This window comes from Podospora anserina, chromosome 5 (genome assembly GCF_000226545.1).
Source record: "Podospora anserina S mat+ genomic DNA chromosome 5, supercontig 4".
NCBI lineage: Eukaryota > Fungi > Ascomycota > Sordariomycetes > Sordariales > Podosporaceae > Podospora > Podospora anserina.
The window spans coordinates 262,351-277,348 of NW_001914844.1; the positions used below are offsets into that span (position 1 = coordinate 262,351).

Genomic DNA, 14,998 nt, shown 5'->3' on the forward strand with positions numbered 1-14,998 from the left:
GCATTAGAGTGAATTCAACGTAACATAAATGAGACGCGGGATTGGGGCAACCTCGGGCCGATCGAACCATCGCGCGAGGTGGAGGTGTTGCGTCATGAAAGCCCCCTGAGTTAGTCACCGTGACTCAATCCCCCCCATAACAAATGTATGTCCCAGTGGCGGGCTTGCCGTGGTTGGGAATAAATACAACACCCCCCCGCCAGCACCAGACACAACACCCGTCTCAGTAACAGTCTTCGTCACACCATCAGACATCGTCCTCCCCACTGACTCGTCCGCCACCCTCAACCTCAAAACCTCCACCTCGGCAGGAACAGTTCAAATAATCGCCACAACCGAAACCCCGTCCCCGGCTCCACCTGCCAGCGGTACGCTGCCTCAAGGAACGGTGATAGGGATAGGCGTTGGCTCAGCCTTAGGGGGTATCGCCCTCATTGCCACGTTGGTGTTCTTCTTCCTCCGCTACCGAAGAAAGAACCCCCCTCCCTCGACCGATGACTCGACCGTGGGCCGCAACTCCCAAACGGCGGCCATTTCTGGCGGTGGAGCGGGTGGGGGAGCTGGTGGGGGAGCACACGACAGCGCGTTATACGGCATTTTCGGAAGAAAAGAAATTGATTCCAGGTCTCCAAGCGTGACCGTCAGTTCGCCCGTCGCCGGTTCACCCTCCCCCGGGAACCTCACCGGGGCCGGGACGGTCAGTTCCATGTCGCCTCCACCACCGGAGCGACAGCAAAGAGGGGGGAGTTATGTCTCTGAACTTGAACAACATGCGGGACGGAGGACACCCGGGATGGGGGAGCTGCATGAGACGACGAGGGGGTCGGAACTTTATGATACGGGGTATGGTGGCTATGGATGGAAGCCGCCGCAGGAGTTGTCTGCGAGGAGGTTCTCGCCTGGACTGCAGGAGATGCCTGAGGAGCCTGGGCATTATGCGGGCATGGGGCAGGATAGGCCTGTGCCGTATAGGCAGTATGATGGGGCTGCTGTGCCGGATTTGAGTGTTGGGTCGACGCCGCAGATGAGGGGGGTGAGGGGGGAGGATCCGTATGGGTTGGGGGATGTGCCTTATCCGAGCGCAGAGTTGTTGGCTAGGGGGTACGGGGCTGGGCCTGGGGGTGGGCAGGGGCAGGGGCGGGGTTGGGAGGGAGGGTGATGGGATGGAGTAGGGGGTTTTGGATTAATTGTCAAAACTGAGGGTTTGTGGTTCTGTAATGTATGTGGTCAGGGGCTGGAATAGGGGGTGGGATTTAGCTTGGCAACCAAAGGGTGGAGAGGGCTGGCGTGGCATCTTATCCTGGGATTTTATTCAATGCTCATCTTATCTTAAAGATCTTATCCTGAGGTTTTTATTCGATGCTGATCTTATCGTAAAGATCTCATCATACCTGGCGCTGTTCTCGATACGGGTGGCTTCTCAATCCACGTGCACAACGTGATGCCCTGTCTGCACCCACGTCTGTGTATTTGTAGCTCCGTTTGGTCTGCTATAGTGCGGTAGCATGGCCTTTGGGTGAGACAGTAAACGAATTGGCACATCTGCAAATAGCCCTGATTGCGTGTGCATCTTTCCGTGTGCAAAACGTTCAGGAACCCTCTTTACAGCCTGGAAGTGAGGGAAGTGTAGAACTTGGGTGGTCACGTGAGTTCGTGTTAACCTCCTGTCGTGGACAAAGACCGCATGCGGACCTTTTGAGTGCTCTGCTTGGCCGGCGCGGGGTAAATTCAATTGAATCTCTATTTTCTTTGTTTGTTGTTTTCGCGTCGTGCTCCGATGGTTTTAAATGAAACATCGAGCCCATGGTTCGGCGCCCGTCGACCGGTACCATGCCGGCAAACGCCCATCGCCGAATATATTTTGAGGGCCTTTTAAGGTTCTTGTAGATTCAATCTTGGAAGCTTTCTCCACTTCCCCAAACTTTCCCCTGGCATCCGGGACGGCATTAAACGTTGCCATCATCACCAGGCAGAGGCGGGAAGACCAGCCAAACGGAGACATATCTCCACGCCAGCCTTTCCGTATCAGCAGGTAAGTTGATGGGTTTTTTTTTGAGAGTTGCTTGGATCAAAGCTAATATTGGTTCGTGTAGGTCGCGCCAGGCTTCCACATGTATGAATGCGGGGATTGCTATCGCCGCTTCCCCAGCGGCTGGCGCGCCCGTGACCAGCACTGGGAGGCCACCGGCCACAGCATTCCCGATTTTGAGTGCTTCACTTGCGACGAGTACTTCAACGACAACTGGGACCGCTCTGAGCACATGTGGGACTACCGCCATCTTCCCGACGAATACTACGAATGCGAGAAATGCATCGAGGTTTTTGAGACCCAGTCCGAGGCCACCAGACATGAGGTTGAGCGCCATCACTATTGCAACGTCTGCCATCGCACCTTCGACAATCTCAACAGATCCACCCAGCGACTCGCCTCTGATCTCGGACTGCCAGCGCCTGGCGAACAATCTTTCTGGGAATGGCACCTTCAAGTACAGCAGCTTTGGCAGGCACAAGACGCTTGCTCAGTATGGATCTTGGTAAGTCTTTACGGTGTTTCAAGGTATGAGGATGGATAGGTACGGGTTGACTGACTGGCATGTTGGAATAAACAGCGCGTTGGGCGTTGAGGCAGATGAGTACTGGATTAATAGTATTACGCATATTGGTGATCAGGATATTGTGGAGCCGGAATACGGGAGTGGATGTGTATTACTGGGCGTTGCTGGACTCGGGAACCTAAATAGAATAATATAATATTGAAGGTTATAGGTCGACGGTCCACGGTCCCGAGAGTTATATATACGGAGGAACTAAATAGCTTGAAGATAGTTCCGCAGCATGCAATTACAAGTCACATTCGTTGGTATCAAGACTATTGTGATTGAGACAGTTTAGCTGCACCGAACCAATTGCCTAGAAGCACCTTCAACTGAGTATTCCTTTCAGAGGTTCTGGATCGGGGTTCGTCACAATGTTGTCCGAGTCATTAGCACGAGGCTATCCCCATTTGGTCCATGGGGAGAAGGGAACTTCAACGACAAGCGCCAACCCTAACCCTTGTGATGGATTCTGTGTTGTTTGTTTACCTTGGTCTCCTTTAGGCACTCATCTATCGTCCCATGTGTCTGGTTCTCGGGTTTCAAGAGCCGGAAATACCTGTACAACCCAGGTACAAAGGGTCCGTCAGCTCTTCACCCAAACAAAGTACCCCTCCCTCTCTCGATCGAGGCCTTCTTCCCCGCACCAACCTCCAACGGCCCCCTCACCTGAGGGCCAGTACCTATGCGATTCAAGCTAACGCAACGGCAATAAATCAACAGCCCGGGTATCACAGCTGACCTGCATGGTCCCGCATTTGTACACGATGCCGAGTCCCAAGAAGGCGTGGTCACCGATTTGCTCCCTGCATGCTGGACGCCATGTACGTAAGTGAGGTGCAGGACATTGTAGATGGTCGATGTGACGGTGGGGTAAGCGAGCATAAGAACGACTTACCTCCCCTACGATGAACCTCTACCGAGAAGAACACCCCTCAACTTTGAACACGCCAGGCCCTCACCATGACTGACGACAACCCCCGCCCCTTCAAGAAAGTACATCACCCTCCCCAACACCCTCATCCCGTAACCATGGGTCTGACAGCCCTCCCAAGGTCCTCATAGTAGGCGCCGGCCCCTCAGGCCTCCTCCTCGCCCTCCTCCTAGCAAAGCACTCCATCCCCGTCAAAGTCCTCGAATCCGCCTCCCAGCTCGACCAGCAACCCCGCGCAGCCCACTACGGCACCCCCGCCATCCCCGAGTTCATCCGTGCCGGCATCATCGACCAGCTCCGCGCCAACGGCCTCATCCTCTCGACCATGTGCTGGCGCGATCCTGACAGCCACAAGATCATTGCCGGGTTTGACGCCTCCAAAGTCCTCAGTGATGTCGACGGCCAAGACCTGAGAACACACTGCTATGTCCTGCAGGATTTGGACGAGCTGATGCTGAAGGAGGTGAGGAAGTACGGTGGGGAGGTGGAGTTTGATGCCGAGGTTGTCGGGGTTGGTCAGGATGAGGATGGCGAGGTGGGGGGGAGGGCGTGGGTGGAGGTGAAGAGGAAGGGAGGGGAGGTGGAGAGGGAGGAGGCGGATTATGTGGTTGGTTGTGATGGGGCAAATAGTATTGTCAGGAGGAGCTTGTTCGGGGATCAGTTTCCTGGGTTTACTTGGGACGCGCAGATTATTGCTACTAATGTTTGTTTACTTTTCTCATTGTTGTTGTTTTGGGCGTGGCTGGGGCTGACATGGAAACAACAGACGTTTTACGACTTTGAGGGAAAGTTTGGGTGGCATGATGCGAATTTCATCGTTCACCCGGAGAACTTCTTTGTAAGCGCCCCTTTGCTGGCAAGGAAAAAGGATCAGGATAGGTGCTAACAACTGCAAGATGGCCGCCCGCATCACAAAAGACAACATGTACCGCATCACCTACGGCGAAACACCCGGCCTGACCCGAGAAGAGTACATCGCCCGTCAACCCATGAAATTCCAACAGATGCTCCCCGGCCACCCCAAGCCAGACGAGTACAAGATTGTCAATATTTCACCTTACAAGATGCACCAACGATGTGCCCCCAAATTCCGAGTTGGTCGCATCCTCCTAGCAGCAGACGCAGCCCATCTGTGTAACCCATGGGGAGGGCTGGGCATAACAGGTGGCTTTGTCGATGTTGGTGGCCTGTTTGACTGTCTTGTGGGGATATGGGAAAACAAGGCCGGTGAGGATATTCTGGAGCTGTACTCTGAGAAGAGGATTGAGAAGTGGCAGACTGTTATCAACCCCATTTCACAAGAGAACTTCAGGCGAGTGTCTGATAAGGATCCGAGGACGAGATTTGAGAGGGACGAGTTTATGCAGCTGTTGAAGAAGGGGGAGACGGATGATGTTTTGTTGAAGGATTTGCTTCTCGGATTCATGGAGGTCAGGTACGACTTTACGCAGCATTATAAGGTCAGGTGATGCTTGCGGGTAGGACTGGGTCATGAGCCACCCTGGATGGAAGGATGCAAAGGAGGCAGGATAAGGTAGCCTTGAAAGCTTCAGTGTGATAAGGAACCTATACGGACTGTAGCTTAGTTCCACATCTTGCCCCTTCGGAAAAGCAAGGTGCACAAACACCTTGCATGAAGTCTCCGGCCGTGGTGGAGAAGGGAATTTGAGCCGCTCCAATGGAGCGTTGACCAACGAATACTACCGTAGTTGACATCAACGCATTGCGGATCCACTGGTAGTGACTTGGGTGCCGAGGTGATATAGAGGCTCTGATAACTCCCGCAAGGTGCCGGAGAGTAGATCAAAGACGCGCGTCCGTCCAGGAATTGTTCTCCACAAAGCTTTCTGAGGACTCCTCCTCACCCAGCGTCAGCGGCAATCCCCTGGCAAAGTACAACATGGTGTCGTCTTGGATTCGTCCAAAGGCACCTGACGAAGGTGACTGCCTCATTCTCGTTTATATCCTTATATCCGGTGCCTGGCTTCCCAGGCGCAACATCAGTGTGTAAAGATATGAAGACTCAAAAGAGTAGGAAGGAGAGTCTGGGTAGGTTTAGGATAGGTCGGCATAATGTCACAAGGCGATGGTTGTGTTGACGTAACAGCATGTTGTATTGGCAGGATCACTAGTATCAAAGGAGAGAGCCGCTTGTGGTGGGGCGTAAGCAGTACTAAATGCGAGCGTGGCTACTCCGACTGGCGAGCAGGCAGCTATCTGTTTGTGATGTAACCGACTGGCTCTAGATCTCTAGAAGGATTCGAATACTCCATAACACTAAGTTCATTCAGCGAGCGCTGTCAGGCTGTCCGTAAACCAACGTTGAATCAGGCTAGTATGCAAATACAAGGCTAAGGAAGTCCGATGTGTAGTCCGAGATGGTCGCTCCAGCCTTGTTGGCTCTGAAAGATATGTCTAGGGAGGTAGGTATAAAGTCTCTTCTTCTGCTCCTTTTCAGACTGGATATCTCACCACCAAGCTCTCACAGACCAGCTCTTTACTAGGACTTCAGCCATCTCAGCCTATTCCATTCCACTCGTCGAAGATGCATTTCTCTCAGATCATCCAGTTCACCCTCGTCCTGGCCGGACTGGCCTGCGCCGCTCCTCAGTCCAACCCCCTCCTCGAGACCGTCATGCTCTCCAACGGCGAGACCACCGTGGCCGTCCAGGTCGAGGCGATGTCCCCTGCCAGCACCGGCCCCCATATCGGCGGCGAGATCCTCGCCCGCGGCCAGCTCGTCTCCCGCCAGGACTCGATCAACTGCAAGGGCAGCAGCTTGTGCAGCAACAGGCAAGGTTTCAAGGACAGCTGCACCACGGCCAAGAACAAGATCGAGGACACCACGTACGCGAGTGGTGGCACGTAAGTCCGCCTTTAGCCCTTTTCTTCCTTTTATTCCTCCTCCCAATGGCTGGTACCTAACACAGTCGGCACAAACAGTAAAAGCGGCACGTGCAGCGGAAACTGCGGCATCTTTGTTCAGGGCAAGGATTGCATCGCGACCGGAGCTGTTATGAGGAGCGCCTACAACGCGATCCGCAACAACGGATGCCAGGCTTGCGGGTCAGCCCACTGTAAGTCACAATGTCAATCCCGACAGTTTCAAACGCGCTTTGGTTCCTAACACGACGGTGTTGCACAGGGAACAATGGTTGCTACATCACCATCAACTATATCACCGGTTGCTGATCGGCCCTCTTCCAGCCTGACACCGGACAGGTTCTTTCGTGATGGCCGTGACCTTGACAGAATCAAGAAAGCACGCTAACGTTTGCTGAGAGCTGTGATGAATATGGGATTCCGTTGTGAATCAGAGATCGGGTAAAGGGATGATGAGGAACGAAGAATGCGGGGGTTGAGAAATAGAAAAAGAGATTGCGTGGGCAGGTACATAGTCTAGACCCGTTCGTAAATATACATCATATATCTCTGGCTTTCTTATAGCACCTATCTGGTAAACCAGGTGCCTAGCTAATGTGTAAGAGTGGGATGGGCTTGCTCCTCGGGCTACCTATCTCTAGATAGACAGGTGAGCTCAAGGTACTGGTGTGTCAGGAAAAAGCATTGTTTGGCATTAACTAGAACTAAAGTAAGGAAAGGAACAACAGGATCAGTTTGTCGGAAAAGAAAAAGCACAGCCGTTTTTTGTCATCATTCGTCATCCTCGTCCTCATCGCTTCCAGCTTTCTTCCCTTTCTTGTTTTTGTTGGAGCCGCCTTTCCTCCCCTCGCTCTTCATCCCCTTTGTATCTTTGCACTTTTTGCCAGTCTTGCTGCCCTCGCCACCCTTTTTCTTCACTTTCCTCTTGTCCTGCTCATCCGGCTCCTCTTCATCGCTGTCCTCCTCAGTCTCTGTCTGATCCTTACTTTCGGTTTCCTCAGAGTCATCGGCCTCACTCTCGTCAGAATCGAAGTAGTCCTTGTTCTTCTTTTTTATCTTTCTCATGAAGCTGTCCTCTCCGGCCTGTTCCCGCTTCGTCAAACCCCCTTGTTGCTTTAAGGTATGCGTTGAATTCAATTGTCACATTTGGCACGATTTCGAAGCAACGCTTGGTCAACACTGGCCTTGTGTGACAAGGGCTGCAATATCAGGGCTTGGAACTCATGGTTCAATTCAGACTAATAATCTTCAATGGCCTCGAAGTCTGTGATACTGAAAGTGAAGAAGGAAATACAGTCTTGATGATCCTGAACGCGTATTTTATCTTCCCTCGCGTGGCCCGTGCCCTTGTTGGCCTCAGGCCATCGCCAAGTCCTCCAATATCCTTCTGGGCCAGTGGGCTTTCTTTGATAACCGCCTTGCCTCTGATTGTCTGCCTCACTCTTGACGAGAGGCTCACGACGTGCAGCTTCCCCTCCTTAAGGTGATATTTGGCGTTGTTGTTGGTCATGGTTGTTGGTGGTTGGTGGTCGGCATTTGCCGTGTGACACCTTGGATCCTGGCCATCGCTGGTTTGTTTGCGCTTGGCTTTGAACTCAGCGAGTGCCATGACAGTCTGGAAAGAATTCCTGATCTGGCGCCCGTTCCAGCGGAGCGTCTTCCATTGCTCGTTAGCTCATTCGACTATTCTGTCTTGCTGATCCTTGTACTCAAACGGCGGGAGGTTGTGCTCCTGACGGCCCTCGTTGATCTTCTCAAGGCGTTCGAAGTTGTGCCTGAAGATTTCGATGGTCTGGTCGCTTCTGGGAGTCGGATGGCAGAGTGTCAGATGAAGCCAAGAACGAAAGGCGTCATCAATCGCTCCGACCGGGTTAGTGGCGAGAAAACGAATCCCAGAGTAGCACTCGAGGATTCGCAGAAAAGACAGAGACTAGGCCGTTACTGTTGGACATCTCGTTGCTGCTTTTTTTTTGTTGCGAGTCGCCTTTTCAGCTACCAAGGGCTAGGGCAAAACTCACCTCCCGTCTGGCAAGAAACACGTCCGCTTCCATCAAGGAGAAGGACACAACCCCATTTGTGGGCAAGCCTGAAGTGGTCCTCCATGTTCCTCTCAACATCCTCAGGATTGTATCCAGTGTCGCCTGTCGCTAGTCAGAATCAGATATGAATTTGGCATTTTGGACACATATCGCATGTGATGGGATAGAGCGGCTTCTTTGTGTGAGCAGCAACGCACTCTAGCTCTAGCGTTAGGTCCTCGATCCACAAACGTTGAGATGAAAGGAGAGTGTTTTGCCTACCAGCCGTGGATGTTTTTCCAACCCCAAGGACACCGTGTAGAAGAAGTATGATGCAGCCTTTGCCTGGAAGGCAACGTTATGTGTAAGCTTTCACAATGTTTCAAGACGGATTGAAAGCCATTAACCGGTGTACGCCTTTTCCACTCATCTTTTCCAGGCACCGCGTCCATTTCCGGTGGCCGGATGACCATCTGGCTTGTCAGTCGCATGTGTTTCAACCATGGCCTGCACCACTTTCCGATGGCCTGGGGGTAGAACAAGGTCATTCCAGCCGTAGTTGTGCTCAACCTGGCGTAGCTTCGATAGCTCTAGTAAAGCTGCAAGGGAAAAGGTTTTAGTGAGCACACCCATATTCTCCTCAACAAACGAAACGGCATAGGTAAGTGGGAAACACATACCCTACCCCATTTTCGATTTCGTAGAGAAAAGCCAGGCACCGTCCCGGGTAGCAAATGGAGCATTTTTGGTCTCAAATGGTCATTCACGAAGCTGTTTTGAGACTCGGCCAGCAAACTCCCGAGTCCCCTTCTTATAGTTGGGTCCCGCCTCACGGCTATTGCCATGGTGTATGGACCGAAGGAATACCCCTCGTTGACGTGTGCGCGACACCACCTATTGCCGCAACTTGGCGCGCCGGTAATGCAAGCTTCGTCCGGGTCTGTCATGCTGTACCTCGCCATTTCCCTAGACTCTGTTGGCTTCGTAAATATTGGTAGCTGCATGCCTGTTCTTTCCTAAGACTGTTTGTCCTCGACGAAGGCCATCCACATATCGATAATAACAGGGCTATCGATCTGTGGAAGAATGCGTAATCAGATGTTAGAATTATAATGTTTGATAAGACGAGAAGTCTCAAAGAGCCACAAAGATGGGATACCTATCTTACCTCGTCGCGGCTTGGTCCCACCGTAAGGCCCTGGTGCTGCATGTGTGATACACTTGTAGCATCGACGAACCTCTCGCCCCGAATATCAAGCTTCTTCTTGTCGAAATAACTCATGGGATAAGCCTCCAGGCTGCGGATGTCCATTTCGCCTTCGAATGGTTTGAATACGAACAAATCATCAACACAGCCATACTCATGGCCATTGAAATCCAAATGAGAGCAATGAACAACCAAGTCCGTCATAACCCCTCGGACTTTCAACAACGGTCTGGTTCCTGCAGGTCGTTGCGAGGTCGATGATGTGGTAACATGATCCTGCTCTGTGAAATCGGTGGGCTTCAAGGTACTGAAAAACACTACCAGGCTTAACGTGGACGTCGTCTTCGGGTACGGGCAAGGAGCTCTCGACAAAGGTGCCGGGCACCCATCGAATCGCACGTCGGTACGAGCCTCCCTGGCCAGATGTACGTTCCAGCTTTCTGCATCATCTTGTTCTTGTTCCGATAGGTCAAAGAAATGAACCGTCAGTTGTATATCTTGTGCCTTGCGCCGTTCTGGTACAGTGTGCGTTGTTTGAGATGGGCGTTCCAAAAGCCTCAGGCAAAATTCCAGATTACTTAAAGATTCCCCAACATCAATGGCGCTGATCGGTGGTGCGGGGGGGTAACGGCACGTGTTCTGGGTTGCGAAACCTGGCCCTGGATTCGCCGTCAGAGTCGTCCTCAGATTCATTACTCAGTTCGTCTAGGCTACCATCGTCAGACGGTTGGTGTGTAGGGTCCTGGCCATCCACAAGCACTCTGGAGCTGTTCTCCGTCGCTTCACAGGGGGGTATGTCTGCCTCGTCCCTGGAATCGCGTTGTTGTTCCTCGGTCTCAAGCGATCCAACCAACCTGTCGATCTCCGATTAAGGATCTAACATGCAACCAGGAGTTAGTGTGCACAGTTGATAAAGGGGGAACTGAGGTGATATCAACTTACCATGCTTGATGCTATTTAGAAGGTCATTGCAGGCTGAATACATCTGGTTTCCTCAACTATGAGGTTAGAGAAGTACACAGCAGGGATAACCGGCAGCTTCCATCTCAATTGGAGGAATAAAGACGGCTTGAATAACTGAAAAGAAAAGTCGAACCAGCGCTCAGTGCAAAGTGGTACGACAGAGGCAGCACCTTGGCACGACGTGGACAACGCACTGGCAGTGCTTCGTCGAGTACGACTCCAGGTCAAGGGAAGCCTGGGGGTTTGTTTAACATTTGGAATAAATGGTTGGTGGAAAAATATGGACGCGAGAGCTGTGTTCTTCAAATTTGAGTGTCGCGGTTGAGACGAATCCAGAAACTGGACGACCTGGAAGCTCATGTTCTCATAGATTCGGGCTCTTGCAGGGCATGAGCGCTCAAGTTCAACTCGAGCATGTCACATAAAGCTGCAGAGGAAGTGAGACCTTGTGGTACAGTGAGTTAGTTGGTAACGAGGCGGGAAATGCCTTCCCGCAAAGAACAGAAAGCAAACCTGTTTCAGGTTCTTGAAGCCAGCCGCCTCCCCCGCCCAAACAGAACACCAAATCTGCACCCTCGCGCATGTTGTCCTTGACCCCTTTGGTGCTTTCATCTCGGGAGGCTTCGCTGTGATATTGGCTGTGAGCAGATCCACCTCCAGCGAAAGCAACCTCTGCTAACGAGTGGGAAATTAGGCAGTTGAGAAACATGTCAAAGAAAGAGACACTATCCAAAACTTTCTCGCCAATATTCCCGAGAGATTGAACAGCATCCAACGGCTTTCTGACATGTGTGCAGAGACCGAAAGCTTTCATGTTGAAATGAATGGCGTGCTGGTGTCCATCTTTGGGGTGTTGGAGAGTATTGTCGAGAAGCTGACAGATACATGGACCTGTAAGTGTTCAACCGAGGACAATATCCCGCACCTCTGGGTTCTGTCGATCCCAGCCCTCCTTCCAAATGGTACCACATCCCCTTCGATATGCAATTCCCTCCCTCCGCTCAACCCACAAAACATTGTAAAACTGGAACTCCTCCAGCTCACGAGTTTCCTCGTTCAGTCCCCATTCCGGCAGGTATATCTCCTTGAGCCACTTCGACCTCGTGTAGTATGCCTTCCCTTCCGATATCACGATACACTCACACAGCGCATCCTTTTCCAAAACCGGATCCTCCCTCGTGAAAGGAACCTTCAACCTGCCCACTATTTTCCCAGAACTATCCACAAAATGGTAGTTCACAAACGGCGCCATCTCTTCTTCCCAGGCAACCCTGACCAGCTTGCTGGTCTCTTCCTTCTCAGGCTGCACCCGAAAAGAAGCCACCGACACACTCCCATGAAGAAGCCAACCCAACTTCTCCTTCTCCACCGTAAGCCCGCCTGTATCAATCGTCGGCACATCAAAGAACTTCAAATCCAACCCCCCAACACCCCCTTGCTTGAACATCCGAGCGAGATGCGGAGTGAGGTTGACAAAGCTGATCGGCTCATCAGCAGGAGCATGATACCACCTGACCACCGGAGTCAGCTCGATCGAAGGGTTGTTCCCAAAAGTGTGATCGCTCAAGTTGTTCGCCACACTCCCCTGGAACGAAGCCCACGACCAGCTAGGAAACATCAGCTCCCTGCTCCCCGGCGCGACAAGCCTCGGTTTTGACCCCGCCTGAGGCTCCCACAACATGGCCACGTCGAAGAACATCTTTGGCATCCCATGCAGAAAACCACCATCATAAGTCCGGCTGAGGACATCCAGAATCCCAGAAAAGGCCCGAAGACCGTCTGCTTGGTACGTCATCCTCCTCCGTTGATACTGCCTCACCAACCCCTCGAAATAGCGAAAGTCGGGCCTCTTGGGGGTCTTGAGCTCAAAGGTGAAGTGCCTATCAAACGCCAGATGCGCCGGCCTTTTCTTCTCCGTCCTCCATGTCTCATCAACCACCATCCCATCCGGCTCCGCGGCGGCCCCTTCAACCCAGACGGAGCACTTGCACTGCCAGATCACGCTCCCCCTAAAAAAAACGAGCGACCTCCTCGACAGCAACCGTTCTTGGAACGTCCAAGCTCTGTTATGCCACGTGGTGAAATACCTCGCCTCCTCTGTCTCCGGCCCCGGACGCATCCGGCACTCGGGGGAAAACTCCAGGATTGGAAGCTCCGGAAAGGGGCGGGAAGAGCCCACGCCATGGAGACCAGTGTTGGCATCGGCTCCGTCAGCGGCAATGATGGTGAACTGGGAGTTTGCGTAGATGGAGGCCATGGAGGCGATTTGCTGGGATTTGTTGGCCTCGTCGTCTTGGATGATGCAGAGTCTATCCACCCAGAGGTAGCGCTCGCCCATGTCGCGCGTGACCTTGATGGCGTCTTGGATTGTCAGTGGGAGCCGGGGGAGGATCTCTGGGGAAGCGAGAGAGCTTGGGAGCTGGAGGGTTGAAAAGTTGGAGATGCGGGTTTCGAGGATGTCGGGGAGGACGCCCCAGACGTAGCTGAGGGTGGTGTATTTTGGGGGGGTGCCGGGGAACTGGACGAGGCGGTGCTCGTCGACGTCGATTAGGATCATGTCTGTGACGGGCGGTTGAGTGGGGGTGGGTCGGCAGTCTTCGTGGTGCTGTTCGCAGTATTCCGGCCATCGCTTGAGGGAGCTGATGTCGATTGTGTCTGCGTCGATGATCTTGTAGTGGACCGAGGTCGGAGCAAGTTCTGATGAGGGAAGCAGCTCGAGGTGATAGGCTGAGTGGTCCCAGCAACCACATCCGGTTCGAAAGAAGAATCGCTTTTGGGGAAAGCAATCGAGTCGTATAGGACAGGTCAGTTGGAGGGGCGAGTTTGGCGCTAGACGAGCGAAGGAGTCGAGGGTGTATTTGCAGGTGGCACATTTTGGATCGAAACTTGCGGCGAGTCTGATGATGTTCTCACCGACTGCTTCTCCTCGAATGGTCTTGAGAATGGCCTCTGAAAAGAAGGCGCAAGTCTTGCAGCCAACTGCCGGATGCTCGCTTGAGGCCATTGTGAACGATGAGCCCAAGGCATGTGGCTTGAAGATGAGGACGAGCTTTGAACTTGGCACCAGGCTCTCGGGTCCCGGGGCCTTTTCTGTCAATCCGCAGAAGCCATAGCCATAGCCATCGGGCAAAGCGGGGCTTTTCACTAGTTTGTGCGGCTGAGCATGGCTTCACTCCAGGGTGGTATTGCCGGCATGAAACGCTCCGAGGGGAAACAGCTGCTTACATCCGATGTCGACAAAGACTTCAGGAACCACGTACATGTATGTATATGTCTCTGCCGTTGAAATCTACAACCATGTCCCAGCCATCATACATACAAAAAGTCCACGTCCCCCCACTGCACAAAGTGATCATACAATACCGATGCTTTGACAGCCAACTGCAGCTCCTCCTTGGCAGCCATCTTCTCCCCTCTCCTCCAGTAAATACTCGCCAGCTGATAATGGGAACACCGTGCCAGCACCTTCATCTCAGCGGCCATCTTTGGCGACGGGGAAGAGCCGGTCTTTGCCTGATCAATCAGCGCCCTAAACTTGACCTCGGCCTTTAAATCATCTCCATAGCCCGCCAGCCAGATCCCATGTTCCAACAACTCAACCCCCGTATCCTCCTTCGTATTCGAAGAAGGCGGCTCGGGAGAAAGCAAACAGCTCCTCCAAGCACACCCCGCCATCGTGCCCCCCCTCATCCCCCTCGGCTTCCACTCCCCAACCGCATCCCCCACCCCATGTATATCCCCCATCAAAACCACCCCCAACGGCACCTCCAGCCCAACCTCCCTCACCATCCGCCCCAACACCGCCATTAAAAACCTCCCTGCCATCTCCCCGACCGACATCCCCTCCTCCATCAGCTCATCCACGGAGTCAACCTCCATCTCATGCCCATCCCCATCCCCCCCACTCAAAACCCGTCTCAGATCCCCCCCAAACCCCCCCCTATCCCCCTCCCCCCCACGGAAACATTTGACAACAATGTCCTCCATCAACCTCCCCGCCAGCTCTTTCAACGCGCCCCCGTCCGGTCCAGCTTGAAAGCACCCGAGAAAGTTAACAATATAAAACATCCTACTCCCTATCACGCCTTTACTCCCCGGTTCCAAGACCGCAAACGCGCGGTTGACAGCTTTGAACTGTTTAATCTCTTCACTACCCTCACTCCCATCCAACCCGTCAACGAGAAAAGATTTATTGATCGCGAGGGCGTACCGGATGGTGGAAAGCCATTCCAGTGAGCGCATGTTGCGGAGGAAGAAATCTGTTGTTCCCCAGGCTCGTTCGCCGTCTTGGAACATTGTTGTTTTGTAGAGGCGGGAGAGGAAGAGTTGGAAGGATTGGGGGGTTGTGAGCTGGGTGCCCGTGGTGTATTGTGTTGGGAGTGGTGGTGGTGGTGGTGGT

At 53.0% G+C, this 14,998-nt stretch overlaps 6 protein-coding genes across 6 annotated transcripts in view; 3 read left to right on the forward strand and 3 right to left on the reverse strand.

The window, feature by feature from the left end:
* Positions 1-2,111: 2,111 nt before the first annotated feature.
* PODANS_5_3900 (uncharacterized protein) lies at positions 2,112-2,573 on the forward strand (the record flags this gene model as incomplete). Its single annotated transcript, XM_001904899.1, has 1 exon — positions 2,112-2,573. One exon carries the CDS (start codon positions 2,112-2,114, stop codon positions 2,571-2,573), a length of 462 nt encoding a protein of 153 aa, XP_001904934.1.
* Positions 2,574-3,853: 1,280 nt separating this feature from the next.
* Positions 3,854-4,997, forward strand: PODANS_5_3910 (uncharacterized protein; the record flags this gene model as incomplete). The annotated part of the gene is made up of 2 exons (XM_001904900.1): positions 3,854-4,370; positions 4,447-4,997. 2 exons carry the CDS (start codon positions 3,854-3,856, stop codon positions 4,995-4,997), a joined length of 1,068 nt encoding a protein of 355 aa, XP_001904935.1.
* Positions 4,998-6,073: 1,076 nt separating this feature from the next.
* PODANS_5_3912 (uncharacterized protein) lies at positions 6,074-6,720 on the forward strand (the record flags this gene model as incomplete). Its single annotated transcript, XM_001904901.1, has 3 exons — positions 6,074-6,393; positions 6,472-6,605; positions 6,674-6,720. 3 exons carry the CDS (start codon positions 6,074-6,076, stop codon positions 6,718-6,720), a joined length of 501 nt encoding a protein of 166 aa, XP_001904936.1.
* A 462-nt stretch (positions 6,721-7,182) lies between these two features.
* On the reverse strand, positions 7,183-7,476 carry PODANS_5_3915 (uncharacterized protein; the record flags this gene model as incomplete). Its single annotated transcript, XM_001904902.1, has 1 exon — positions 7,183-7,476. One exon carries the CDS (start codon positions 7,474-7,476, stop codon positions 7,183-7,185), a length of 294 nt encoding a protein of 97 aa, XP_001904937.1.
* A 4,024-nt stretch (positions 7,477-11,500) lies between these two features.
* On the reverse strand, positions 11,501-13,603 carry PODANS_5_3920 (uncharacterized protein; the record flags this gene model as incomplete). Its single annotated transcript, XM_001904903.1, has 1 exon — positions 11,501-13,603. The coding sequence occupies one exon, from the start codon at positions 13,601-13,603 to the stop codon at positions 11,501-11,503; it is 2,103 nt and encodes a 700-aa protein (XP_001904938.1).
* A 305-nt stretch (positions 13,604-13,908) lies between these two features.
* The window catches only part of PODANS_5_3930 (uncharacterized protein), a gene marked incomplete at both ends in the record, with an annotated part of 1,494 nt that continues 404 nt past the window's right edge, over positions 13,909-14,998 (reverse strand). The window contains one exon of the mRNA XM_001904904.1: positions 13,909-14,997. Coding sequence (XP_001904939.1) covers positions 13,909-14,997 — 1,089 coding nt within the window. The remainder of the gene's footprint in view (position 14,998) is intronic.